Genomic DNA, 27,976 nt, shown 5'->3' on the forward strand with positions numbered 1-27,976 from the left:
AAAATGATTACAAACAATTTAACAAAATAAGTTTGCATTTTTAATACAAAATAACAATTTATTCTCAAGCTTCTCGAATGGTACTTGATTTACATTTTATATCAAACAATTAATATCAATATATATATATAATAAGCCAAAATCTTGTCCTTAATATTAATATTATTTTTTTTAAGATATTTATGTTTGATTGCATTCGATTCATCTCCTATCTGTGAAATCCAGTGTTGAAAAGTAAATTAGTGTTATTGCAAAGGCCATCTCTATTAGAAAGAACATCTGTTTTTGTTATCTAGGCCGCACTTTGATCGGCCTTTGAATAAAATATGTTAAAGTCAACATTCCAATAACCCCAATCAGCATGGACTTTCGGAATGCCCGTGCCCGGCAGCCGGAGATCGTCCGTTCCGTGCAGAAGGATGCCCGGTACACCAACGAGTTGGCTGAGGATTTCTCGGATGTCCTCCGGCTCACTGGTCCACGGAACTGGATAAAGTACAACCAGATGTGCAGGCTATTGGCGGAGCTCAGTTACCACGGATTCGCATCGGCCAACAGCCTCCAGACACTCGGCGAGGAGTACACAGGAATCATACAGGTTGATGGCAACTACAAGCAGATTCCCAGTAGATTGGTAAGCGTAAATATAGGATTTTCAAAAATATACTCTATAATTTCGACTTCATTTCAGTTACAACTTATATCCATTGTCTTGGAGTTCGGTGGCGACTCCCTGTTTCAGCGACTGCTGCAAAAATTGGACACATATGTGGCAAACCACGAGGAGATCCGACCCGAGGTCAAACCGCAGCTTAAGAAGGTTATTCAACGGTTGAGGCATTCGCCCAGCTATGTGAAGGCCCTGCACAAGTCGCTCTTCTATTTGGACGCCAGAAAATACCAACTGTCCAAGCGCACTACTGGTATCAACTACGTGCTCATCCGCCACTGGCTACAGCCGGAGTTTTCGCTGTACGGCTACAAGATCCTGGGGGTAATCACATTCCTGCAGGTCAGCGTTTCGTTGGCCATTAGTGGCTGGGACGTCTGGCGAGAGCACAAGCGCCAGCAGTTGGAGGCGATTAAGCAGGCCGGGAAGAAATTCCTGCAACGAGGATCGACTGGACAGAGCGCAGATCCGGATGCTCCACAATGCATCCTTTGTCTGGAGCCACGTTCCAACAGCAGCCTGACACCCTGCGGGCACATCTTCTGCTGGAGCTGCCTGCTAGAGTGGCTGGAGGAGCGGGATGAGTGTCCCTTGTGCCGGGAGTCGCTGAAAAAGTCACAAGTGATACCACTACAGAACTATGCTTAAGGATAAATTTAATATTTGCCATTGATTTGTATAGCCTTTATATATGTACATGTATTATTCATCTAAAAGAAAAAAAAATAAGACGAATTGGTCAGAGAGTTTATTTTTATATTGTTTATTTGTTTATATATTGGTAGGTACACTTATTGTAAATAATGATCTTAGGTTAAGGCAAATAAAATTTTCGTTTAATATTTATGTTAGCAAATTTTTATTTTGCTTTGATTTTATAATCCTACAAAAGCATGTACACAATATTATTAAAAATGTTTTAAAAAGACTTAAACAATGATGATTTACTTAAATTAATAAATTAAACTTCGGTGTTGACATAGGATTTACAAGTTTCTAAAAGTCGTGCTACCAAAAAAAAAGTAACTTTAAAATTCTATGCAATCTTTATATTTATAGATTTATTCAAACAATTCTATGTACATTCCATGTGAAGCAGCTTAGAGTCTTAACTGTCCACGCCTTATATCTGGTTAATATGTTTGGTGTTAGTCTTAATGTTACATTATATTATTTACAATATACATTAGCTATGGTCAAACAGTCGAGGGTTAATAGCCCTCACAATGTCCAGGAAAACGGTGCGATTAAAGATCTGCTTCCTGCGGCATGATTCGAAAGCGGATAAGGCCTCCGCAGGGGATTCGAAAGCCACACGGGTGTCCCCCGTGGGTTGCCCTTCATCGTTGAAGCGCCGTATGACATCGTCCGGACTTAGCTTGTAGTCGCTGAAGAAGCGCAGTATATCCTTAAGCTCCGCCTTGTAGGGAACATTTCGCATGGCCACAACGCATCCCGGACGATTAAACTTGTCGGGGATCAGGGAAGAGGCAACTGGCGGCGCTGGAGAGGTTTGCTTGCTTTGGCTTTGATGGCTGGGCGAAAGGGAGGAGCTGTTGCTCAGGGCAGGATCTGGACGAGCGAAGGGATTGAAGTGCTGCTTGACGGGAGCGTTGGAGCTGCCATTGCTGTTCTCCTCCTTTTCCAGGGACTGCTGTCGCTCCTGCTTTTGTGGTAGCGGCTGATCCTGCTTATCCTGACTACTACCGATGTCATCAAAGCGACTGGGTTTGCGACGCCGAGATTGCTTTCCCTCCTGACCTCCACTACCGCCTTCACTCACATTGCCAGGCTCCACTTGTCTGGGACCATTTCCTCCTGGCAAATAATCCATAAAGGGTTTATTCATCTTATCGGCAATCTCCTGCGGTGTAATGGCCACCACTCGCAATCCTCTTCCTCGAAAGCGGCGATTGTGGAACTCCCTAATGGCCTGGTTGCAACTGACAGGATCACAGAACTCCACAATAAACTCCCCGGAACTCTGGTTACGTTCATTAAAAAGCTGCTCGATGTGCTCGATGCGCAGGTTCTCGAGGGAGAAGAGTTCCCCCAAATCGTTGACCCTGGTGGCATACTCGCAGTTGTGGACACGCACGAAGACATCCTCCTGCCGCGGACGCTGGAGACCACCACCTCCAATATCGTTGGGATAGTTGGGTCCATTGCCATTGGGATTTCCACCATTGTTGTTCATGTTATTAAAGTTGTTATTCATATTGAACGGGAAGTTGTTGCCTCCGTTTTGTTGCTGAGGTGGCATATTGAAAGGCATGTTGCCACCATTAACAAAGGGTTGTTGCATCATATTGTGATTCATATTGGGGTTCATATTCATATTGTGATTCATATTCATCTGCTGCTGCTGCTGCTGCTCCTCCGCCTGGCGTCTTCTGGGATCGGCGGCGAATCTACTAGCCTGGTTGAGTTCCTGCTCCTGCTGTTGCTGCTGTTGCAGTTTCTGCTGCCTTCTTTGTTGATCCTTTAGAAGCTCCTCCCGCTGATCGGCTTCCTCCTTGAGCAGCTGCTCATTGGCCCGGCGCTGTTTTTCCTTGGCATTCTGCATCTCCGCTAGACTGCTGGGGCTGACTCTTAGCTGACGGAATCCTATATAGTGCTTGCCGGTGTCCTGCAGAGCGGCCTCGGCCTCGGATTCCCTGGCGAACAGGACAAAGGCCACACTTTCGCGACGATTGTTGGGACTACGGCTCAGAAGGATGTCCACAACGGTGTAGCTGGCGGAAAACATCTTCATGATTTCCTGTTCGGTGGCATGCTGCGAAAGGTCCTCGACACGCAGGACATTGCTAATGGGTATGGGCATGGGCATGCCACCTCCTACTCCTCCGCCCCGTTCGCTCCTATCTCCTCCACCACCACCACCATTGTGGTTATGATGGTTCCGGCCCCCCTCGTTTTGCTGGCGATTGGCCAGCTCCTCTGCCCGCTCGAATTCTTCATCGCCCACGGGAACAATCTGAATCAACTGATCCTTGAACATGGTGTTGTTCCGCTGTACCGCCTTCTGGGCACTGGACACGCGGGAGAACTCCACGTAGGCCACTCCAGTCCGGCTGCCATTCGAAGTCATGATCTTAATGCCATTGTGTGGAATGTACAGGCCCTGGAAGTACTTGCGTATGTCGCTGTACGAGGTGCTCTGCAGCATGCCACTGATGCGAATGTAGCAGGTATCTGCCACGGCCACCGGAGTGTTGCCTCCTCCGCCCGGAGAACTGGCCGCCATGGAGGGTGACAGCTTAGCCGGAGCCTGTTGCTGCTGGAGCAGCATCTGCTGCTGCTGGAAAAGCTGCGGATACATCTGGGCATAGGGATTCACGCTGGCAAAGGCAATCGGTTCGCCCTCACTTTTGGATGGCTGCACCTGAACTGGACTTACTCCTGAGCTGGCCACCTGCTGCAATGCGGCCAGCAGCTGGGCATTGGGTGCACTTGGGGCGAGATTATAGTTGTTGGTCACATTGTTGTTGGTAGTGTTGCTGGTGGTGTAGCTCTGGAGTGAAGGCAAAACCGGTGGCATGTTCAGGCTCAAGCCCACGTTGAGACCCATTCCCATGCCTGGCAACGTCTGATTTTGCGATGGCTGAGCCCAGGGCGATGGTGACTGGGTCGTCATCTTCACCTCCCTTTCCTGGCTATTATCAAACCGGTCGGTGCGACGTTTGCGACCGCGTTCCCTGTCCCGTTCCCGCTCCCTCTCACGCTCTCGATCACTATCATCCGAGCTGGAGGAGCGACTGCGACTGCGGCGACCACCTGTGACCTCGGACAGGGTGATCCCCGCCTGCTGTTGGTAGGCCAGAAAAGAGGGTACACCACCTTGTACCTTGGCCTGTCCCAGGAAACTGCCCAAACCGCCGATAATCGGTGGCATCGGAGCAGCTGGACCTGGCTTGGCCATCGACATTGGGGCAACGACTGGCATGGGCACCGGAACGGCAATTGGTGCTGGAGCGGCGGAGGCTCCTTTCCGGGCCGTCTCAATGACCTTCTGCATCTCGGCCCGCGAGGAGAGCAGCAGACGCACCTGGATCTCCATCAGCTTCTCGCGATCCTTCAACATGGCGCAGCGGGCATCCTCGTCGGTGCTAATATTGGGTTATCAAGGGGAGAAAAAATAAAGGCAAAAAATCAGGGTATATTCTTAATACGGAATTATTCGAAGCACTTTTGGGGAAATGCGGTAAATTTGATTATTCCCCTACCCTTCATCAGCCAGCATATTTTATGCAGTCAAAATAATAGCACCATGTATTCATTCATTCCATACCGTATTTCCAAATAAATCGGCATAAAATCCAGGTAAAAATATTCATATTAACGAAAGTTTCAGCAAATTTTGTCACCAAAAGCAGACATTTTCCTTTTTTTGAAACAATGAACACTGTTTAAACACTGATCAAACTCGAGTTTGGCTAATCTTAAAACTTGTATATATAACCAAACTTTTGTATCTGTGGACTTTTAAACTAAAAATGTTGTCAAATATTAAATAGTCAAATGATAAAAAATTTGTTTTAATTCCTTTTTTTGTTGTCATATTTGGTTTAAATACGCTTTTATTATTTTGTTGTCATATTTATTAAACACAATATTTATTAAACACACTACACACTACACGGTGTGTGAAAAAAAGGTGAATTCGGCTGATCCAAAATTAAAATAACTAAGCCCAGCATTACCAAGACAATGGGTCTTATAACCCAAAAAAAAAGCTTTAATTGAATATTGCACCAAAGTTCGGACAATTTTATTCGATCCCTCTCATAGTTAACGTACTACAAAAACGAATAAATTCTTAAAAATTTGTTATTTACAACAATAGGAACAGCTTACTTAATTAAAACGCTATAGCTCGGAGTCTTTATGACTGAAATTCATTTTGGTGCGGCAATTGTAATAGTTTGCTAAAATCGCTCTTAAGAATCTTTCAATATGTTGCCAATAGATCGGGATATTTTTTTGCCGCGTTAAATAACAGTTCGATAATTTCAAAAACTAATGCAATTTAAAAATAGAATTCGTTCCTTCTTTTTTAATCCATTTTCGATAACCAACACTTACTTGGTTACTGATAAATCATTTTAAATAAATAAAAGTTAGGCTTCCGATTACCCGATATATGCTCCAGATATAGATAAATTGCCGTACTTACTTTTATTTAACATTTAACTTGTCTTTTCTACTGCTTAAAATGTGTTCGTATCTTAACTTTTGGTCATTGAATATTTTATTTTTACTTTAGCCGATTTTTGTATATAATCCACAATAGTAGCTGAAAAACCTTTTCTTCAATTTGAAATTTGCAATATGCAATACTTTAATTGTTTAAAAGAGGCTTTAAGTAAGCACTGTATATATTTTCTATAATTTTTTTAGCATTTCCTTTTCAGAAACAATTAAATTTTAAATAAATCTCTGGGAATATCAAAGCAATCATAGGCATGATCAAGTGGAATTGAACATCTGCAAGGACGTATTATTAGGGCTGATATTACCTTTTTAAGTCCACAAAACCATTTCCAAACTTACTTGCATTGGCTGGAAAATTGCAGGTTTTTTTTAGGTAATTTCTTAGTGCTATTATTTTGACCGCAGCTGTGGAAACATGCTTGAAAAGAGCCCGGCAGCGACTTAAGAGAGGCTCAGGCCCCGACCCAAGTCTAGACCCGCTGGAGCTCCGAAATTTTCTATGGGTTTACATATAGATCAGAGATTGTGGCTAACTACCTGAAAGCGATGAAAGCGTCGCCCATCTCGCCGCCGATTATGTGGACACCGCCCTCGGGAATCGCTAGGCCCGAGAAGAAGTTTCGAATGTCGCGAGCATTTGCCGTCCACGGCAGATTTTGTAACCGAATAATCACACTCATCTTGATCAACCAATTGATTTGATTAGCTATTTATTTCTTTTTTTTGGTATAGACAGAGAGTTTACTGTCTGGATGGATTCGCATCTAATGACTGTACGCAGATTCTTCAGTTGGACATCAGGCTGCCCATCGCCTTGGATACTGATGATATGGTTGTCCGCGGATTCTTGAATCTGTAACGATAATCGCAGACTTATGGAGAATTTGCCAACATAATCGAATGTCTTAAAATACTATGTTCCAGCACAAGATCAGAAATACATCAGATTATGCTTTATTTTGTTTATAATGAAATTGCCAAAACATTTGTAAGCCATACAAGTGTTGAGTAAATTCACTATAATAGATATAGTTTGCATATATCTTTTTAAACGTCTCGAAAAACTGTGAATTCTCCTAACTTTTGGGTTCCCAAGATAAACTTTTTTTGGATAAATAGGATTTAAGTTATGTATGTAAGTAATTTAGTCTTCTGTTACCAAACGTTTAGTTAAATGTTAATGTACTGTTTATCAAACAACATTTTTTTCTTAAAAGCTAAAGTATATCTAGGCGCGATTTTTGGATGTCAAGCCAAAGGCTATCTATATCCTAAATTTCAAGCCCTATCTAAATTAATAGACAATACTCTTAACTTAAAAGATAATATAATAATAATAAAGGCGCTTTAATAAAGGTAAACCATATTAAACCGGAATTGAATATATTCAGAGCAACAATTATCTTTTCTTACTTTTTCCTAAAACTTGCGTATTAAAATCCTCAAATACCAAAAACCTCAAACCCCACTTATCATTCATCACACGCTATAAGTTAATTCTGTATTTTCGATATACACTAATTTTTATGACCACTTCCTTGGGGAAAAACTGCGCTCTGCTCCTGATTATATCTCGATTTGATCGTTCGACACATTCGATCGTTGCACACACATTAGGCGCTGCAATTCATGGATTCGCATGGCAGTTTCTCATGACAATTTTTGGGTCTAACCAAGCGTCTGTTTCGGTATTGCGTAAGACGACCAGTTTGCAGCAGGTTGGGAGCTCTCCTTAATCCGCAAACAATATTAAGGTCTAAATGAGGTCTCACACTTACCCGTACAGCAACTGTTGACCTTCGTACATGATCTTACCAAAGACAGAAAGGTATTCGCAGAAGCAAAGCTAAATATCACTTAAGGTGTAAGGTGTAGGCGGTGATCCCACAGATCCACCTGCTCCACGATCATTAGTCCGCTTTGATTTCCTCATTAGTCGCTCTCAATTATGTGCCAAAACGAGACGACTCTTTGTCCACTGGTGGAGGATGAGGGATCAAATGATCGGGACTGCGGGTTGCGGGAGGATCGACGACGACTGCTTTCCCAAAACAGAAGTGGCTGGAGAAAACCCGTTGATAGCTTTGGACGTAATAGGAAAGCGAGCTTTGAGCTAATGCAATTGCCTGGCGATGTCGGTTTGTTTGTGTCCCGGTGTCAAAGACATTAGGTATCCAGAGCCGAGGAGCTGGCTACAGGAAACCCAAACCAAACCAAACCGAAACAACTCCTTCCGCCTGGCTATATAAAAAGCATTGTTGGCATCTCGGACCGGCAGTAAGAAAATCGAATTGACCGCGTTACCGTCTCCGCCGCAGTCGGTCGTCATCGATCCTCATCGCTCATATCGCCATCATCACGTCACGTTCTTCGTTAAACGATCGGATCAATTGATTGATCGATCGCATGTGCGGAGGATTAAAGCAATGAGAAACTCGACAGTGAGTGAGGTCCATATAAATATGATTATCATTAAAAGTGTGTCATGAACTGTGGATCGCAAGCAGTGTTTGACCATATTGATGCGATCTTCTAATCAAGCGATTGTTTCTGGTTTCAAGAATTACAAGAGCAACTTACTGTTGGATTTCCTATGGATCTTCTCTTCAACCAAATGATTTTCGGCTATCACTTATCCAAATTAACTTTAGTCGTTATATGTCATCCAATTGAAATAAGTATCTTAATATTTAACGAAGATATTCCAAACTATGCTCATACTATATAAATAAACGCAAGTTTAACATAAAGACCACCACTGCAATACACAATTTAAAACTTAATTAGTTCCTTGTTAAAAACTTTTTCATTTAAATGCAGAAGAAAAATCCAAATCGCTCCATAGCCTTACCAACATCAAGAGCGAATCGAATAAAGAAATCTTGAGCGCCAAAATTCGAAATTTCTAAAGAATAAGTTCGATATTATTTAAAAGAAAAAACTTACGAATTGTTTTTAACAAAACAAACCCAACATCCACCAATCGTATAAAGAAACGGAATAATCCATTATCAAAAAAGTGCATATAACCAAAAATGCTAAAGATTGAATTTTTAATGTTTGTATATTGATTTGAATAGTTGAGCTAAGCTGCATAAATTGTTAAATCCTAATTATATAATAGAGTGAGCTCCAACTACCGATGACTTATAGAAACGATAAGTTCGTAAAGAAGCTTTTATAATATTATCTTATTAAAATTTTTGTTTTTCGTAAATTATTATGCAACCTTGAGAGGCATTTAATTGAGTTAGGAAGTTAAGGAATTATTCTAGGGCCTTACTAACCCATCAATCTATTCGAAAACAAAGGAAGTAAAAAAAAGGAAAACAAAAATTTGAATATTCCACAGATTACCCGCATTCATATGGCCGCCTTGGGCCTGCTGCTGCTGGTGGGGGTGCACGGGACCACGATAATCAGCATCGAGTACCCGGAAAACCCCGCGGAAGTGATTGTGGAGCCGCAACCAGCAAAGCGGGATCTCAGCCTAAGCTACGCTGCCACTAATATCGACTCCAAGGAGGGGACCCGCGTGAAGACCATAACGGTGATCAAGAATGTGGGCGGCATTTCGGGGCCTGAAGAAGCTGCGGCGCTGGGAGCACCCGCCAGCAGCCACAAGCAGCTGCAGCCGAAGCTGGCCATCGATCCAACTCTGCACAAGAGCGAGGAGTGGGCCACTGCCTTCCGGGATAACTTTGACTCCTATGGAGCACTGCCCGATGTGCCCGACATCGATGACCTATTCGAGTTTGTGAATCGCAAGAAACCAGAGGTGGAGGTTAAAAAACAGGAGGCGGTGCCCAGTCAAAAGGAGGAGAAGGTGCCGAAGGAGTTAGCAAAGCCGGCGGAGGAGGAAACCACCACCAAGAGCGAGGTAGGAGGGATAAACCCCACTGGCAACATCGATAGCGATGAGGTTGTGGTCGAGAAGATCAAGGGCGATGCCGAGCTGTTGCCTCACATCAAGCAGGCCAATATCCTGCGCCTCCAGGCGGCCCAGGCTCGATCCGGCATCCGCACAAAGGAATCCCTGATCGCGGTCAACTACTCCACGCCCATGCACCAGGTGAGCCAGTACTTCGACAACTATGTCCAGGCGATGCCCAATGGCTACGATTACTCCAAGCCCTGCGGCTTGCAGCCAGGTAACAGTATCCAGGTGACCACGCCCTCGGGCCGCACCTACGACATCCCACAGAGCAACAGCAGTGGCACTGGCGGAGGCAATCATCCGTACCTGGCTCCAGCGCTCACGAAGAAGACGCAGATTCCGCCGATAACGGTGCAGCCTCCAATTCAGCAGGCGAGTCCTCCCAATTACTCTTACGTGAATTCGATAGTGCCGCCCATAGTGAAACAGCAGCCACAGGACAATGTGAATCCTCCGCAGACGCAGCAGCAGCCACAGCCACAGCAACCTCCTCCTCCGACTGGAGGCTTCCTGCCGCCTCTGGGATCGGGTGCGGGCGGAATATCCACCAGCCAGCGTCCCTATGTCGCGCCCAGACTGCGCAACAATGGCCTGGGCATCAGCCGTGCCCCAAGCAGCACTCCGGGACCGATTCCCGTACAATCCGGACCCGGCCTCGTGGCAAATCAACCGCAGCCCCCCAACTACCGCACCAGCATCTTTGGCGGCGGCCTAAATCGTCCCAACACGCTGCGATCGCGTGGCCTTAAGTATTGAGCACTTAACAAGACATGCGGTCAAAATAATAGTTCTTAGAGGAAGATTACAATCCAAATTGTCAATAAAAAATAAGCATTACTGTGTCATTTTAAAATAACAGAATTTTATATATATATATAAATATTAAAAAAAACCGAAATTATTTAATAGCATTGCCCGGAGGTCAAAGAACAATAGATATAATATATATATTTATTTTAAAATTCAAAAAATGTTACTTTTCCTAATATCTGATAAAATTGTTATATAAAATTCAAAAAATGTTACTTTTCCTAATATTTGATAAAATTGTTATTAGGACTATTAGGTCATAAAAAAGAACGCTAAGAAAAGTAATGAAGATGTTGTCATGGAGAGGTTAAACTAAATAGCTGTTCTTTTATTCCCTAAATGGCGTTACCATGGTTGCTAGCATCGGTTTTAGACCGATGCATATTTTATTATTTAGGAAAAATCAATAAACTTAAATTAAACTAATAAGCACAAGGTATTATAATATTGGTTATCCAAAAATCGCGCTAATAACGGAGTGGGGTACCAAAAACCCAATAACAAAGAAACAAATTGGTGGAATCAATTCAAAAATTAATCAAAATTGCTGTTGAGTAGAAGGGTGATAAAACTATATATTTAGGATTTTTAATGGCCATAAACTTTATCTATATGATTGTTCTTTTCTTGGATGAAATAAGGTGTTAGCCACTGTATTTGCTTTAACGAAACGGCTGAAGGTCAGGGGAATATGTATTTTACCTGCTTTAGACTACATCTTATACCTTCCGTATATTTCCGTTTCGAAAAAATAAAGATATTACTATATCTCATATCTGTCTATAAACAACCGTAGCAACTACAGGTCAATTTACATAAAATCGAAAATCTACCGACAAACTTTAATTTTAATTAATCATTAAAGAAAGCTGAGATTAACTAAAATACAGCAACAATAATGACTTTAACTCGGTTTTGTTGTATTTTGATATCCCATATATTTCAAAACTAAATTTTATTTCGTTTTAAAATAATTCGTTAGTAAACCAATTTTATTGATACACATTTTGGGTTACGAACTTTTTTTTAGGTGTTTTTCAAATTTTTTCACGGAACGTTTTTTCTACACTATGTTCTCAATAATCTTTAAATGTTGCTAGTAAAACACGCGCTTAACTGTACCTCAATATTTTCCTGAATAAAAATGAAAATCGAACCGAGTTCAACGAGGTAGACCACGAAAAGAAAACAGCGAAGCGCTTGGTACTAATCAATACTAGTTCACCCACTTTTAGTTACTTGTTTTAACTAAATTTCACTGTTTTCTTTGTTTTATATGCGTAGCACGATCCTATCGCTCGTTGTTGTTGTTGTTGTTGCTGCCTCGCAGTTGTTGTTGCAGCATCTCCGGAAGAAGAGGAAGCGAAACGAACGGCGAGGAGAGGCAGAGGGTCGTAGCGTCGCTGTTCTAGGTACGAGTAGTGGATTTATTCAATGAACTTTTACTCACCACGAAAACCATACAAAACGCAACTTATTCTGGACTACCAATGCACAAAGACAAGTGGGTTCGTTTTGGCTCAAACTCTTTATATTTATTTGGATAATTTTTGCAGTTGATCGTGCTGAAAAATGTGATTTTCCTGGAAGCAACACAAAAATGAAATGCTGTGTTGTAATTTTCTGTGCTTGTATAAGTGACAGAGACAAAAAACAACATGGCGATTCGATTAGTGTGGCTGTCGGCCGACAGCTACAAAAACCCATTTTGGCGACGAATGGTCACACTGATACAAAAACATTAGGGACATTCATGGAACTAAATTATATTTATAATTTAATCTTTTATGGTAAGTAGATAAACACTTTATTTATACAAGTTTTCAGCTTAGAATATTTATTATTTATTTATTGTGGTGCTGTATACGATATGATAATCGTGTGTCTCAAATACTCCATTTTTTATACCCATTATATTAGACTTTTCTTTAAACTTAATATATGCATAGCAATGATTGGCAGTGACTTTCAAATGCTGAATAAGGTGTCACTTAACCAGAAGATAAGATTGCATAAACAAACACATTTCACAGTTTTCATATGAATTAATATGCTTTTTAAATAAGAAAATCAGTTTTTAATCTTTTATGGTTAGTAAAAAAAACCAATTTATTTATACAAGTTTTCAGCTTAACATGTGTTACCTCCCCGAATTTTATTTAGCGAGACTTAAAAATGTTCGGTCTGTCCGTCCATTTAAAAGTCAACTTCTCTGGGAAATGCTAAATCCGGTTAGGCGCATTTAGCATTGTTTGTTACATAAAAAAATTATTCAACTTGAAGTGAACAGTCAAATGTAGTTCGATTTCACTTAAAAGTTTAGGGTTTCCAAAAATTATTTGAGATGCCTATTTAATATATTAAATACATTCATTTTCCCAGTATTCAAAACAAAAAAAAGAGTATGCAGTGGAAAACAGCTATTACTTGCGCCAACGCAAATGCAGCGCAGTGTTTACTTACGTGGTATTTAGTTTACCAACACCTAAAGAAAATACCAATTATACACTCCCCCGCAAAACATATGTTTCGGTATTTTTTATGTATTGGCATGCAGATTTCTGCAGTTATTGTAGTTAGGTCACACACCGACACAAATCGTGCGTAATTTTCATTTATTTTGCTCGGCTTTCCTTCGCTGTTTTCACATCCACAATCGGGAAAAATACACCCAGGAGTTGGGACCAAACATTGGACAACATATTGTGTACGTTCGCGGGCATAATTAACCGATTTAGGCCATTCTTTTAGCCTCGTTAAAAGCGACGACGTCAGTGGGCGACGCGACTGGCGTCAGGTGAAAAAACAACCCAAAGAAAAACTAATAATTGAAAATTGAACGGGAGCAGCGAAATTAAACGGAAATTGCAACTGTGAAAACGCTCGAAAGCGTGGAGAGTTGCATTTGAAAAAAGGTAATTAGCGTGCCAATTAAAATGGAATTATTCGAACTGTGCGTGTGTTTGTGTAAAAGTTGTTTTCCCTGAAATGGCAAGTTGTGAATTACCCGATTCGATGACGAAATTAGTGAGCGTGTTTAATGTGTGTACGTGTGTGTTGTGTGTTTTTTTAACAATACCCATGTATTTTTTGCATTGATAAGCAAGGTGTGAGAGTGTGAGTGGTGTGGAAGTGGGAGGGAAAGAGATAAGCTTTCAGTCTTCTTCTTTCTCCGCCACTCTCCAAAAGGTCGTACTCGCATATGTTATTTACAATCCATAATTCGTGTGCTTGAAATTCAATTAACCCGCTGAAGCCCCACAAAGTGCTCTGACCACCCACTCCCTCCATAATTAGCAACTTCCCAGCCCCCATCCTTAATCGCAATATGGCTTTTACTCGTCTTTCGCCACTTTTGGAGACTCTTCGCGTGGAGACTTTTGCATGGCCAATTTCTGTGTATCTCCGCCAGCAGCAACTTGTTGTTGCTTCTTCTTTGTGCAGCTGATTGTGTTTCTTTTTGCTACCCTCTTCTTCTTTTTTTAGCCATTTACTTCTGGGTTTCAGTGTCGCTGAATTCGTACTCAAATTCAACTTCAACCGTTTAACATTTAGCGCTTTTTCGTTTTGGTTGGCCGAAAGCAGTCCTCAAATTCGGGTTCAACAATACGAGTATTGTTAACTTTTGCACGAGTTCGTGACTCATTTGTTATCTCTGCCGTGATTTTCATTCCACTAATGGGAAACCCTTGTCACCTTCATAATATACATATTTAAAACTAAGCCTATAAAGGCTATTATAGTTAATTAAGTAAAATGTTTTTTCAGCTTCCGTATCCTTATAAATACGCCAAATATTTCTACAAATAAACTTATGTACTATCATTAAGGGGAGATTATTGTTTACTGGTATAAAAAATATTTAAATTCCAATTCAACTTTTCAAAATATATTTATATATATATATAATTAAAGTAAGAATTATAAAATATTGATAAGCTTTATAATTCTCTTATTTTGGTCTGTGACTAATTTTTTGCTTATCTTATTTCAACACTAAAAAAAACAACCGTCATTTCATCCGGGAAAATATATTATTTTTGTTGTATAACTTGGAAATCGTATCGTATAACACCTTTACTTATCAAAAATAGTTTTTTGCAAAGCAAATTACAAATAAATTAAATTTTAATGGCTCCCCTTTTGTAGTTACACCTTCTTTTTGTTTTTGAGTCACTTGCCACTCATTTACTAATGAGAATACATCGTAATACCACTCCCAAAAATGTTCTTTGTTTTTCTATAGCAACCAAAAATTTCAGTAAAAAATGCTATATTTTATTTCTTTAAAAGAATGCATTTTTTCTGGAAATAAGGAACAAAAAGGGTTTGACATATTAGAGCTACATAACTATATTCATGAAACCATATATATATATTTTCTCGTGATTGCTCAAAATACTTAATTCAAACTTATTATTATGCCTGTTCCCTTTAATGGCTTCAAAAAATACCTTTGTACAAAGTTTGTACTTCCCTGGCTTTAATTTCCGGCAATCATTCTTGTTTTTTTCTAAATTGTTTTGCCAAGCCATTTAAGGTATTCTAATTTACAAGTTAAAAATAGCTTTGTTTCAGTTGGATATATCCTATCCTGCCACTGGCTGTCAGAATCATTTTGAGGTAGAGGTAGGGAATTCGCTGTTCCGGCAAATTGATTGAGCGATGAGTGACAGTCCGGACAATCCTGCTACTGTGCACGTCACGATGGCAAAAGGAAGCAGAAATCGGTGCGTAAATGCACATGCACATGTCGGCACTAATCTTCATTAAGATCAGGGGTCTTTAAAATTCAATTAGTAGAAGCACCTATTTAACTTTGTGTTTTAGACCCTATTTAAATGCTCTATAATAATTCATAGAAAAGTTTTTAATATGTTTTCAGCATAACTTTTTATAAATACCCTCTGCTTCCTTGAATGCTTATCGCATTTCTGTCCGAATGACCCAATAGTCCACTTGAACTGCCATATGTTTCGGTTTTCACATAACATTTAGTTCATTTTCTTTGTACCAGACTTGAGATTCCAATGCACTTTGGGTTATTTCTGTACGCCTAATTAACATGCAGTCTTTATCCCCCTCGAAAAGCTCACCTCAAGCATTTTCAGATTATTTTTAAAGCGATTTCAGTTCAATAGACTGGCTTGCCGACCAGATGCACCATATAAAAGCGTCACTGTTCGAAGACATATAAAATATGTACTTCATTCTGCTTGCTTAGCACTTGTTTATTGATTGGTTGGCATTACCGGGCAGGTGAAATCGATATGGAGCAGTTTGGAAGTGACCCTGAGACAAGGTGGAAGGTGTGGAGGTGGCCATAACTCTCCTTGCCAGCGCCAGAGTCCATTATTAATATTGGATTGCGTGATGATCTAATGCGCGCGCCTCTCAGTCCCTCCGCTCCTAAATCCTAAATCCCATCACCTCCTTTTGCACCAACCACCGCCAACTCTTGTGTTTGTTTCTGTTTCTGTTTTTATTTTGTTTTTTTCCTGCCGCTCCACATTTTCTACTTTGTTTCTTTGCTGACCCCATTCATCCAAACATTGTTGCAGTGTTGTCGTACATTTTGGAGCAACTTATCAACGATTTAAATGGGGAAAAACATATATTGCTGACGAATATTCTATCCGTCTGGTATATCAAATGCCTTTAATTGTTTTTTTTTGTGCAACCATTTTATCAGCTACTATTTATGCATATTTATAGCCATCATTATTCATTAACTATTATTCAACCTCTGAACATGACTGATTCCCATATTTTCTCCGAACGTGTTGTTTAAAATTTATATAAGAGCAAATTACTCGTAAGCAACTCAAGTGTGATTAAAAAAACATATTTATCCAAGCCTTTATTTCCACTTGAACAAAATTAATATTTAGCATTATAGCTTGTAGCAATTGATTTCATATATGTTTAATGATTTGTTTGAAATTTAGTTTAGAGTTTAAGAGACCTCCTCCAACAATTTGATTAGAAAAGCCTTTCTTCAGTATTTAGATAGTCAGTTTATATTCTCATTGCGAAATAAATAAATTACCAAATAATTCTGATCTAACTATAACACAGCTAGAGTGTCAACACAGCCATGCTGAAAATAGTTTTCGTGTCTCTGAGTAGAATGTCGTTTTCGGAGCAATGTTCGTGTGAAAGTCGAGACGAGAACGTAAACAGTTTGCCTGCCTTGCCTAGCTGTCTAGCTGGTCTGAGCATTTCAACTGGCCCTATCATAATTTGTGAACCCAACCCAGTTTTACCCACGCGCTAATCCATCTTCCCCCTTTTATTTGGATTCCATTGCAGCATGAGCACAACGGCCGCCAGTCTCATTGAGGGGGCTTTAAATGTCAGTAGTGTCAACGCCACAGCTACGACTTCGGGATCGCTTGAGAAGGCCACGGGAAAGCCCAACTTCATGGTGCAGGTGAAGAACACGCCGCTGGAGCCGTTGCTCCATGTGGGCGATGGCATATTCCTGCAGACAAAAACCGCCCAGGTTCTGGCCGGTGTTTGTGTTTGGGCCGCCTTGTTTATTACCTGTCAACAGGTAAGTTGAGATGTCATTTATCTGGATTCATTTACTCATTGAAATCTTTCTTCTTTTGAAGATCTACCAGCACCTGCGCTGGTACACGAATCCGCAGGAGCAGCGCTGGATCGTGCGCATTCTGTTCATCGTGCCCATCTATGCCACCTACTCCTGGATTAGCCTGCTCTTCTTCAACTCGGACAATGTCTACATCTACTTCTTTACAGTGCGCGATTGCTACGAAGGTTTGTCTACCTAACTTGCCAGTTTAAATGGCTAATCATCTAACCGTTAATCCCGTTCTTAATTAGCCTTTGTCATTTACAACTTCTTGTCGCTGTGCTATGAGTACCTGGGCGGCGAGGGCAATATAATGTCGGAGATTCGCGGCAAGCCCATCAAGACGTCGTGTCTCTATGGCACCTGCTGTCTGAAGGGCAAGACCTACACGATTGGCTTCCTGCGATTCTGCAAGCAGGCCACTCTGCAGTTTTGCCTGGTCAAGCCGCTGGTGGCCTTCATCATCATTTTTCTGCAGGCCTTTGGCCACTACCACGATGGTGATTGGAGGTAATATGCTTATCTTTAATTACCGTGCTTATTGCATCTTAAATGGTGGCATAACAAATCGCAGCTCTAAAGTTGGAACTTTGATCTTAACTAATCGGTTTTACGGTTCCTTTTATTGGTTAATATTATAATAAAATTAAACACAACTGTTTGAAGTGTATAGTAGATCAAATATATCGAGTTAATTTAATTTTAAATTTAGCTAATTGTTTTTGTAATGAATTTCAATGGTTAATTAAAAGTTGTGAATAGGTAAAAAATGAATTTACCATGCACAGAGTAGTTTATTTCAAACCTAAATATTTATATAGTACTTTCTACTTCCACCCTTTTGAAAATGTCACTGATACCTCTTTTTATCTCCATTGCAGTGCTGATGGCGGCTACATTTATATCACGATTATCTACAACATCTCTGTATCGCTTGCGTTATATGGTCTCTATCTGTTCTACTTTGCCACTCGGGATCTGTTGACTCCGTTCGAGCCCGTGCTGAAGTTCTGCACCATCAAGTCGGTCATCTTCTTGTCCTTCTGGCAGGGCGTGGGTCTGGCCATCCTGGAGAAGGCCAATGTTATCTCGCCCATTGTGGACAGTGCAGGCACTGTCACCGTGGAACCTGGTACTGTATCCGCCGGATACCAGAACTTCTTCATCTGCATCGAAATGCTGTTCGCCGCCATTGCGCTGCGCTATGCATTCCCCTATCAGGTGAGTTCCGTGATGGGCCAAGATTTTACGGAGCTATTTACGATTTCTCGCGATTAGATTGCGGCGAATTAGGTACTTTTCTTAATTATTTTGGGTGTTTATTAGGCGACGTTTGTTTTCTAGTTGGGAGATAATACCTGAAAAGTATTCATGTAATGATGAGTGGGCTAAAAAATATACTTCTTTAAAGATAAAATATAGTTAAATGTCGAATGCAGATGAATTTGATCATTACTTGCATATACACACATATATTTGTAATGGTTTATGAAGTCATAAATTCAAATTATAATAAAATAGTTCATCTATAACTATTTCTGTATAATGAAATATTCTTTAAAGATAAAAAAAATGAGTCAAGATGAATATATATTGACAATTAGCATTTTTAAAAGGATAATAATTAAAACTATTTAAGTACATATTTTAAATAATATAATTAAAAAAAAATTTTTTGTACACGCAGGTCTACGCACGCAGCTGCATCAGTGATGGTCATGGACGATCTGTCACCATGCAGTCCATCTCCAGCAGTCTAAAGGTAAGCTTTACCATAACTACCTTTACCATAACTTTCCTTCGATCTAAAACACTTATTTTTCCACAGGAAACGATGAATCCCAAGGATATTATGACAGATGCTATTCATAACTTCCATCCGCAGTACCAGCAATACACGCAGTACAGCTCAGGTTGGTTTTTTTCCGAAATCTATTTTCCTGACTTTTTAGACCAAATTCTCTTTGTGCTCGTGTCTGTGGCATGTTACGTTCTTTTCTTCGTGCCTGCTTAACTTATCTTATCTCTTGTGTTCTGTTGCTCTCATTTAATGCATTTCGATGCCTATTGTCATTCCATTATCGTTATGTTTTTCACATTTTTGTTTTTCTTTCTTGTTTTTCTTATCTTTTGCAGAAGTAACCTCGGCTCAGCGTTACGAAAAGCTCTAAATCAATGTCAAAAGCAAAACTCTAGCGATGCTCGCTACTAAACACTAATTGCAATTACAATTCCAAGCGGGACTCCATCCGAAAACGAAGCAAACAAGTGTACTTATAGCCTTAGCTTAAAACCCCCAAGAAGTATCCCCAAACACGACAAAACCCAGAAAGGAGATACGTACTAGGCCTAGTTACTTACTCACTCCACAAAATGCTGAAAGCTGAACAGAAATTGCCTTAGCCTGTCCTTTGTTTTTAGGGATTTTAGTTCCCCGTTCGCCGCGCGCATCTGTCTGTACTCTTCTGTATTTCTTACGTTTACACTTTACACTTAAACTTAAGCGTTTTTTTAACAACTTATTTAAATGTTAGCTATGTACGAAACGAACTATAATATTGTACAATATTATGTATTTGTAAACAAAGATTTTATTATACTGTATACAATATCGGCAGCTGCTGCAACTAGATACTTCGTTCAACAGCAGACTTCAAGTTAGATTCGCCTCAGCATTTATTTACGTATTTCCGTTTCGCTCAAAGACACCAAAAAACGAAGTTTTTCTTCATTTTCTTTTGATTTTTCCTTTCTGACAAACTTTTTTTTGTGATAAGCTCTCGTCGTGCTTCTATTTACTTCTGTTTGTAAATGTTTAAATCAATTGTATAAAATATCTAAAATACCTAGCAATAAATGTACGATAAGCTTGACGACAATTTTTTTGCCTTGCCTTGCCTCGTTTTCTTCGTAGCATGCTCATTGGATTCATTCTAAATATATATTTATACATGTACCTTGATTAGGAACTAAGTTTTTAAGTTTTTTAAATAATTTAAATATAATAATGTAGTCTTAAGAACTCTTTGAGGTTAAAATTGCATGCAAACATTTTTAAAATTAAAAGGAGTTCTTAAAGAAAATTAAAAAATAAATCATTAATTGGTACGAAGACAATTTGAAAGCACAATTCTTTGCAGTTAAAATTCCCTGCTCTTAAAATATTTTAAAAACAAAATAAATAAAACTTAAAAATATGTATATTTCCTGCAAACAGTTCTCTTAAAGAATATTAAAAAAATTATTTTTATCTGGTATTTAGAAACTTTTTAATAATCAAACCATATTTATATTCATAATTTGATCATTTTGAAGGGTATTTCCATTATTGATAGGATTTTCAATCAACTTTTTCTCTAATATCTTAATTATTAAAGTTGGTTTTTAATGTTGTGTTTATAGTGAATCTAGCTTAGGATCTTAATCAAGGCATAGGTATTACAAGCATGGCATGATCTTATGGTCCCTGTATATAGATATAGTCCCTTGATCCTTGTGACCCGGTACGATTAAGTCCATTCCCTCCACTAACACCCAAACAGGTGGCAAGAACTCGCGCGGCATTCGCGTCTCCAGCTACGATCCGGATGATCCGAGCTCGGGAACTGGAACAGGGTCCATGCAGACGTCATCGCAACCGACCAGCGGGGGATACAATGCGGTGGCCACTGGACCAGGATCTGGCGGAAACGGCGGCAGCAACTGCATGGCCTCCAAGACGCTGGGCAACCAGAGGAAGTTCCAACCTGGTGGTCAGCGGGTGGCCACCATCAGCCAGAACTACAACGAGAAAACCATGCTGCTGAGCAGCGACGATGAGTACCAGTAGAGCGGGTCTGGGATTGTTATCATCCCGCACCTATTGTTAACAAAATTAAGTCTTTCGTTCGGACCCGATTCGATGGGGTTACAGTTTCGTTTATCCAGTTTGCTGATTCTGTCGCTTGTACAATAATCTTAAGTAGCCGAGCATAGAGCATCACAACCTATTAGGCAATTAAAGAGAACTTATTGATATATCTTGTATATTAGGGTGTGTAGATGAAGGGATGTAGTCTATGGATAATTCAGAGATATTCTTTCCAAGAAACTATGCAGAAACTAAATTATATTGGTTAAATAATGTTTTTTTTAACAATAAAACTTTATTGGAGTTTTTTGAAAATAAGTAATGTATCCATATATCTGAAATATCCATAGATTACTCTTTTCATCCAGGGCCGACTAGCCCTATATCGTATATCCCCATATGTATGTAGGGTACGACTTAATCTGCGCAAAGCTATTTTGTATTTTTACACCGCATATGTAATTTGATTCGCTTCGATTCCATTTCTCTTGTGTAAATTTGTCAGACAATTTAATTGTAAAGCGAACCAACAACTGAATAGAAATCAAAAGTAGCAAAAACCGAACTGCAACTGCACTTCTTGCGTCTCACGAACCGTCTACAACAGGCTGCTTCAACAATAATTACTGGCGGAGAAGCTGAGGATAATCTACACAGAAAAATATATTTATAAGCCAAGGCTAATTTTTAAAGCAAACTTAACACAATAAATACATAGCTAACTTAGAGCGAATTTGTTAGGATGAATGAATGAGACCAGGTCCAGAACCCAGATTCCAGAAATATATGACCCATTCCGGACTCGAAATGTATAAAAGAATTTTACCCTGTACAGAGAAAGTGAGGAATTCCACAATTGGCCACTACCCAAAAAGCAGTCCAGAGCAGTATTTTGATAGCTAGCCAGGCTTCCCATCAAATTATGAGAGTGTCTGGACCAACGGAGTGAGCGGTGCCGGAAAACCGAGCGGAAAAACCATAGGAAAAGTCAAATTATGTATAATTATCGGGAGTGAAGTAAAGGAAAACCAAAGCAGTAACGTTTTTATGTACATTTTTCGTTAATTATATGAAATGAGAATAAAGTAAATGTCATAAAGTACTCAAAATCCATTTATGTATATAATAACTGCGGTGTTTTATTGACTTTGGAATATGATACCAAATAGTAAAGGTAAGTAAATTAGTTAAAGTAATGACAATGTCTTTTGCAGTATTATAGAAGTTCAATTTTTAGAATCAATCTTTCGAAGATATAAGATATTTACGTGGTTACAAAATTATAGTCAAAGAAAGTCAAAATTAGAAACATTACCTTTAAAAAAATACAAAACCAGATTACAACATTACTGATATCTTTCATTATTCAATCAATTGGTCACAGATAACATTCTCTTATTTTCTGAAATATTTTAAAAGGAAAATTGTTTTGAAAATAATCGTTATAGTTTTCAGCAATGCACCTAGTTTATTACCATTCTCCAAGATCTAAAAGATTTAGCGGTGGATAAATGTTTATCTTTAAATTTTTAAAGCAGTAAAAAAAAAGTGTTTTTTTGAAACTTGATTATTATTTATTAAATCTAAAATCAAAATAACTGATATTACTCGTTTATGCTTCAAATGCATCTTTTAACTTTTTCTTTAACTTTTCTGAAATACTGTAACAAGAAAATTCGTTTTAAAATAATAAAACCGTTTTAGTTTAAAGGAATCATTTTTTATATTGCCACCTAGATGCCTTCTATTATAAAACCGTTGATTTTTAACATTTATTGTGGTATTTTCGTAAGACCGGTAACGAAGGGTCTTAAAAAATAATAATATTCAATTCCCTTTTTAGAATTTAAAAACAATTTTTAAATGACTAACATAAGTGATGGTAAAAATTGAGCGTATTTCAGCAGATGTTACCAATTTTAACAGAGGGTGTGCAAGAAAAGGAGTGGAACCAGGAACCAGTGTGCAAGAAATTGAGTGAAGTGTGCAAGAACTGGAGTGGAACCTGGCTAAGTGCGCAAGAACAGTGACAAGAAAATATCGTTAGAGACGGATAACCATCGACAATCTCTGCCAAACATCGATACTTTGAAAACATCGATGCTGGCATCGAAGTTTCTCCACTTCTACACGCGAAACTAATCACGAACTGTTAGCCAAACGTCGAACTAACAGAAGAATAGTAGGCGAAAAATAATAAAAAATTCACCTCAATGTTAGGGATGGATAAACATCGATAATCTCTGCCAATCATCGATGACCGATATTTTGAACAATCGATGTTGGCATCGAAGTTTCTCCACCACTAGAGAAGAAGAAAGTAAAGAAGGAGAGAGAAAATAACACATCTAGTCGCGAAAAACGGTTTATTTTAAAAAGACGATTGCAAACGCGGACAAAATTCGTCTAAAAACTGATAAATTCGAAAAAAAACTATTAACAATTTTTTGAACATTTTTGGAAAATTAGCTCGACGTGAAATTTAAAAAAAAGAACAAACGTTGAGCCTCCTTTTCAAGTCGTCACGACGTTTTTTTAAAAGATAGTTAGAGCAGTCAATTGGCCAGCTAAACGGCTCGTTTTGATCGGGTCCTAAACCTGCATCCAATTGGTGTATTAAACGGCGGACAGGTGCCAGCGGGTAATTCAGAAACGGAGAGAAACACGCACGCGAAAAAAGAAGTTGTGCGGAAAAACCAGTTATGTATTCGCCCCAAGTCCGCGCAGTGTTTCCTTTTTGTTGAGCAACAACAACAATAGAAGGCATAAGAAAAACAAGCAGAAAAGCCTGTTCAGTTTCGACATTCCCCATAAGAAATCCAAGAAATGTCAATGAAAGTGTCGTGCGATAAAGCCAATTTATCAAAATAACTAAACAAGATTTTCCCACTGCGATTTTCTTCTACCACGCTCATGTTTTTTTACAAACCAAAAAAAAGTAAGTACAAGCCATGTATACACACACGAACTTGTAAATTGTAGAGTTTGTTGTTTTTGTGTGGGTTTTTGGCATCTTCTTTTCCTTTTATTCGCTTCCTTCTTAGCCGCCTCTGCTTTTGGGTGTGAGTGTTGTGCAAAAGGCAGGTAGAAAGAAACGGTTGATAAAAAAAAGGCGAAAAACTCAAGGGCAGGCGTGAAAAAGGCTATTTTTAAACCCCTTTGTGGCTAATTTTATTCCCCATTTTATTGGCACAATTTACAAGTAACATTTTATGTAATTGAGAAATAGCGTAAGAATTCAGAATCCCAGGGAAAAATCAATAAATCAGCGCCGCTGCAGCTGTGCTTTCATCTTGCATGTGTATGCGTGGGCTGTTTTGGAGCCGCCGGGCGTAATTGGGGTAGGAATCGCCACCTCTCTCGCTCTCTAGCACTCTCCACGATTGCATTCTCCACCTCTTTGTTATCCTTGCCATCTTTCTTACACAGACTAGAGCACACACTGGCTTACGTTATCTGTGTGAGCCGCAAACAACAAATAAGCCGCTATACAAAAAACGCGTATTTTGGCGTCCGCTCTCTCATACCTCTCTTTTGTTCTCCTACACTTTCTCCCCCCCTCCCCCTGCCACACTGCATTTTCTCCATGCAAATAAGAAAAATCAATAAAAACCCGCTTCGCATCAAGAGCTGTGAAAATAAAAGTCATCTAAGGCCAAATACAAACATGGAAATAAGTTATTAACCCAATTTGCATATGTGAGAGCATCAACACGAAATTCTGCGAACAGCAATTTATATGACTCAGTCAAAATTCAAATACCAACAGCTGTCTGCATTCAAATTTATACTTCTAGCACTCTGTTTTCTGGACCCTAGACCAAAAAATGTGTGCTATAAGCAAAAAACAGAAGCGTGGGCGTTCCGTTTTGGCCAAAAGTCAAGTGGCTGATGGACTTAAGGGGTCTTACCATGCGTCACTGTTCTAGTGCAGTTCTTAACCTTATCTTGGCCAAATAAGGGTGGGGGAATCCCCTCAAGTTTACTGGGGAACGAGACCATTAACAATGTATTACCTTGAAATCACATTGATTGAAGTCTCCCAATATTTTCTGTAGTCATTAACCCACCTTTCTGGGAAATTAGGTTGCCAAATTTTTCTATTTTTAGTGGGTAGTAAATTTAGTGCCTAATTGCGGGTTCTGACAATCGATCAATTATTGTTTTTAGCCTTTTGTCGCATGCGAATTTCTTCGTATCGCGGAAGCCGGTATAACCGGGTATCATATTCATATCAGGGCGCCAGTAACGCAAGATTGTTTATGTTTACTTACCATAAATATGAAAATTCCTACGTTATCTTTTAATGGACTAACTAAACAGTCAATGAAGTTCTAAAGCTTTATCACGGGTAAATAGATATTCATAAGATACAAAAGCATTCTTTTTAAGTAAAGCAAGAGAATAAGCTTGTAAACTTACATATGTATACTTATGATATTTGAATCTTGGATTTATCTTGTCCTTAGGTTACCCCAAACCAGTCCAATAAATTTGTGTTATAAGTCCGGGGCTTTCGGAACATATTTTAAAACTAAAATTGGTTCTGCCAACCGATATGTTCTTCCTAGCATGTGACTACTGTGTGGCACATGAGCTCATTTCCACCACTGACCTAGAATAGTTTTCCCTCTAATTTTCTTTATCCACACTGTAATGTACAACAATTCGCGCTGGCTCCCAAAGCCAAAGCCAACGCATAAGCCTCACTTATTTTAATTGTCGCATTTATTTTGACCACACACATGGATTTGTTCTCAGTGTGTGTGCGAGTGAGATGCCAAAGACATGACGCCATATTGCGTGTCAGAATGAGAAGGGAAAAGAGATGGCATAAGAAGGGGTGAAGAGGGGAGCAAACAGCTGACACTTGACTCTCCACACAAATTGCAATTACAAATGTTTTTTACCGTTAGGGCGGCGACGGAACCACATGTAAATGTAAGTGTGAGCTACCGACTTTTTTTTACTTGCTTCTTATTTTCCATTTTCATTAGCAAAAGACAGAAGCGGAAAACGGGCGAAAACAAATGCAAAAATAATTTTCAATTAGTTAATCAGTTGGAACCCTAACAACTGTGGGTGTGTGGGTGTGTGTGAGGCGTGTGGGGTGTCATTTCAGCGGTACTACAATACCCAGCTTAAAAAGATATGGGAAAGTGCGCCACTTTTACAATCACTTTGAATTGGTTAATACGATGAACCCACAGCTATGTCTAAGATTTTAGCATCACAAATTTCTTTTAGGAGTCAATCAGTTATAATTTCAAAAAGTTTTATTGGTTTATATTTAAATTATACTAAAAAAAATGGAACATACATAGGGTACTAAAAATCTAATCTCATTATTTTTGTATAGTTAAAAATTAAGTGGAATCTATATTAAAAGAGTATATTAATTAGTAAATTATTTTATTGTTATATTGGGATGTAGCTTTATAGTTCAATTCTAGATTCAGGTCGAAAATGCAGTTGAATAAAACGAGCAATAACCTTATGTCTATTTAGTTTTCCTTTTTGAGTACTTTGCTTAACCACTATTATTTGAACGAGCGCTGTAAATGCTTGCATACACAAAAAGGGAGATAAGCTAGTCTTGGGCAATCAAAAATATCGGTTGCAGGGACTGTTTACTGTGCCCTCACCTAATTTTCACACATGTGCTTGCAGGCCGAGTTTTTGTACTGGTATTTGCCGAGTTTCCACGTTCGCCGGCCTCGTGTTGTTTGCTTTTGTTTGTTGCCTTTCGTTTGGACTGTTTGTTTGTGTGAAAGTGAGTCAAATGCGTTCGTTTGGACTTGTGATATGCTTTCCTAGGCACGGGTCCCCCCACATTCCCATTTGCCGACCCCCTATTTCTCCCGCATTCCCTCCATTAGTTTCTGTCTTATCAGCAGGGTCTTTCTGTCTGTTGTTTTGTGGCGTACTTTTCCATTGAATCTTTAATGGTCGACCTGCTGCCGATTTAATTATTGAATTTATTACTGTTCCAACGTCTGCAACGAATTTGGTACACTACAAAATAAATGCTGAGTAATAAAATGAATTCGAAACACTTTCAGATTTACACTTTTGGTCACACTAAGTTTAAAACGCCAAGATATTACGTTAGTCAATTTTGCTGTTTTGGTAAAGCAAATATACACAAAATTTTTAGGTTGAAGATTTGATTACTCAAAAGTTTTTTCCAATTTTATTTAACTTTTTGAATTGAAAAAGTTGTTAAATTCTAACTTATTATTTACAATAAAAAAATATTTTGCTTTAAATAAGAAAACAATTGATTTTGTTTTTCATAACTAGTAGGTGCTTAATTCAAAGTATATTTAAAATTAAGATTTTCCTACGGCTAAATGTTTCCAATTTGATTTTCGAATCAGCAAAATTCTTTTAAATCTACTTTTTTCTGTTTTAGTTTAATATATTCCAAATGGTTATTTATAGGGTAAGAAGATTCTTTTCCTTAATGAGCTTACAATAAATTTCTTAAAAAAAAAAATTTTTTTCTCGATAACCAGCTTGTACTTAGTTAATTAAGACTTCTTTTTTACTCAGAGCACCCCTTCTCTCATTAGTTTTAAATTCATCAGTGGGCAAACTTAATTAGCTGAATGGCACACATGCTGCAAATTAATTTGAGATATGCACTGGCAACCTCCGCCTTAATTGTTTACAGATTAGTTTCAGCTGGGTGTGGCTCCAGCTCCAGCTCCAGTGCCCATTGCCATGCCAAGTTGGCTGGCGGGTGTGAACAATTAGCCGGTTCTCGGTGAGAATGCGTTGATCCCAGCCGTTTGGCAAAAGTGTCACGCAAGTTGGGCACTACCTCTGGGGTCAGGGGATATAGTATAAATCGGTGGGGGCTCATCACGTTCTACTGCCCAGATGCTAATCGCT

General features: G+C 39.2%; 4 protein-coding genes across 6 annotated transcripts; 3 read left to right on the forward strand and 1 right to left on the reverse strand.

Moving 5' to 3' along the window:
• Window positions 1-244: 244 nt before the first annotated feature.
• Window positions 245-1,516, forward strand: LOC128259014 (peroxisome biogenesis factor 10). The gene is made up of 2 exons (XM_052991084.1): window positions 245-634; window positions 692-1,516. The coding sequence occupies exons 1-2, from the start codon at window positions 362-364 to the stop codon at window positions 1,316-1,318; spliced, it is 900 nt and encodes a 299-aa protein (XP_052847044.1). The 5' UTR covers window positions 245-361; the 3' UTR covers window positions 1,319-1,516.
• A 188-nt stretch (window positions 1,517-1,704) lies between these two features.
• Window positions 1,705-12,314, reverse strand: LOC128259012 (RNA-binding protein 12). The gene is made up of 3 exons (XM_052991080.1): window positions 12,082-12,314; window positions 6,422-6,737; window positions 1,705-4,779 (listed from the first exon to the last, which is right to left on the reverse strand). The coding sequence occupies exons 2-3, from the start codon at window positions 6,562-6,564 to the stop codon at window positions 1,857-1,859; spliced, it is 3,066 nt and encodes a 1,021-aa protein (XP_052847040.1). The 5' UTR covers window positions 6,565-6,737; window positions 12,082-12,314; the 3' UTR covers window positions 1,705-1,856.
• LOC128259013 (uncharacterized) lies at window positions 7,295-10,668 on the forward strand. Of its 2 annotated transcripts, none has more exons than XM_052991082.1 (2): window positions 7,295-8,325; window positions 9,210-10,668. In XM_052991082.1, the coding sequence occupies exons 1-2, from the start codon at window positions 8,311-8,313 to the stop codon at window positions 10,575-10,577; spliced, it is 1,383 nt and encodes a 460-aa protein (XP_052847042.1). In that variant the 5' UTR covers window positions 7,295-8,310; the 3' UTR covers window positions 10,578-10,668. The 2 variants fall into 2 exon arrangements, with proteins under 2 accessions (XP_052847042.1, XP_052847043.1); XM_052991083.1 differs by having other exon boundaries at window positions 7,296-8,325; window positions 9,237-10,668.
• An 868-nt stretch (window positions 12,315-13,182) lies between the features above and the next one.
• On the forward strand, window positions 13,183-22,208 carry LOC128259235 (transmembrane protein 184B). Of its 2 annotated transcripts, none has more exons than XM_052991492.1 (8): window positions 13,183-13,546; window positions 16,944-17,187; window positions 17,249-17,414; window positions 17,481-17,739; window positions 18,111-18,450; window positions 18,917-18,991; window positions 19,058-19,142; window positions 20,772-22,208. In XM_052991492.1, exons 2-8 carry the CDS (start codon window positions 16,945-16,947, stop codon window positions 21,056-21,058), a joined length of 1,455 nt encoding a protein of 484 aa, XP_052847452.1. In that variant the 5' UTR covers window positions 13,183-13,546; window position 16,944; the 3' UTR covers window positions 21,059-22,208. The 2 variants fall into 2 exon arrangements, with proteins under 2 accessions (XP_052847452.1, XP_052847453.1); XM_052991493.1 differs by lacking the exon at window positions 20,772-22,208 and adding an exon at window positions 19,366-20,282.
• Window positions 22,209-27,976: the final 5,768 nt, after the last annotated feature.

The sequence above is a fragment of the Drosophila gunungcola genome, assembly GCF_025200985.1.
Source record: "Drosophila gunungcola strain Sukarami chromosome 3L unlocalized genomic scaffold, Dgunungcola_SK_2 000005F, whole genome shotgun sequence".
NCBI classification, from domain to species: Eukaryota; Metazoa; Arthropoda; class Insecta; order Diptera; family Drosophilidae; genus Drosophila; species Drosophila gunungcola.

Excerpts from the sequence above, each read along its gene's own strand:
- LOC128259235 (XM_052991492.1), top strand. The coding sequence starts at position 16,945 with ATGAGCACAACGGCCGCCAGTCTCATTGAGGGGGCTTTAAATGTCAGT. Across the intron at positions 17,188-17,248 it reads TGTTTATTACCTGTCAACAG|ATCTACCAGCACCTGCGCTG; the intron begins GTAAGTTGAGAT and ends CTTCTTTTGAAG. Across the intron at positions 19,143-20,771 it reads ATACACGCAGTACAGCTCAG|GTGGCAAGAACTCGCGCGGC; the intron begins GTTGGTTTTTTT and ends ACACCCAAACAG.
- LOC128259014 (XM_052991084.1), top strand. The coding sequence starts at position 362 with ATGGACTTTCGGAATGCCCGTGCCCGGCAGCCGGAGATCGTCCGTTCC. Across the intron at positions 635-691 it reads AGCAGATTCCCAGTAGATTG|TTACAACTTATATCCATTGT; the intron begins GTAAGCGTAAAT and ends ACTTCATTTCAG.
- LOC128259012 (XM_052991080.1), bottom strand. The coding sequence starts at position 6,564 with ATGAGTGTGATTATTCGGTTACAAAATCTGCCGTGGACGGCAAATGCT. Across the intron at positions 4,780-6,421 it reads GACGCTTTCATCGCTTTCAG|CACCGACGAGGATGCCCGCT; the intron begins GTAGTTAGCCAC and ends ACCCAATATTAG.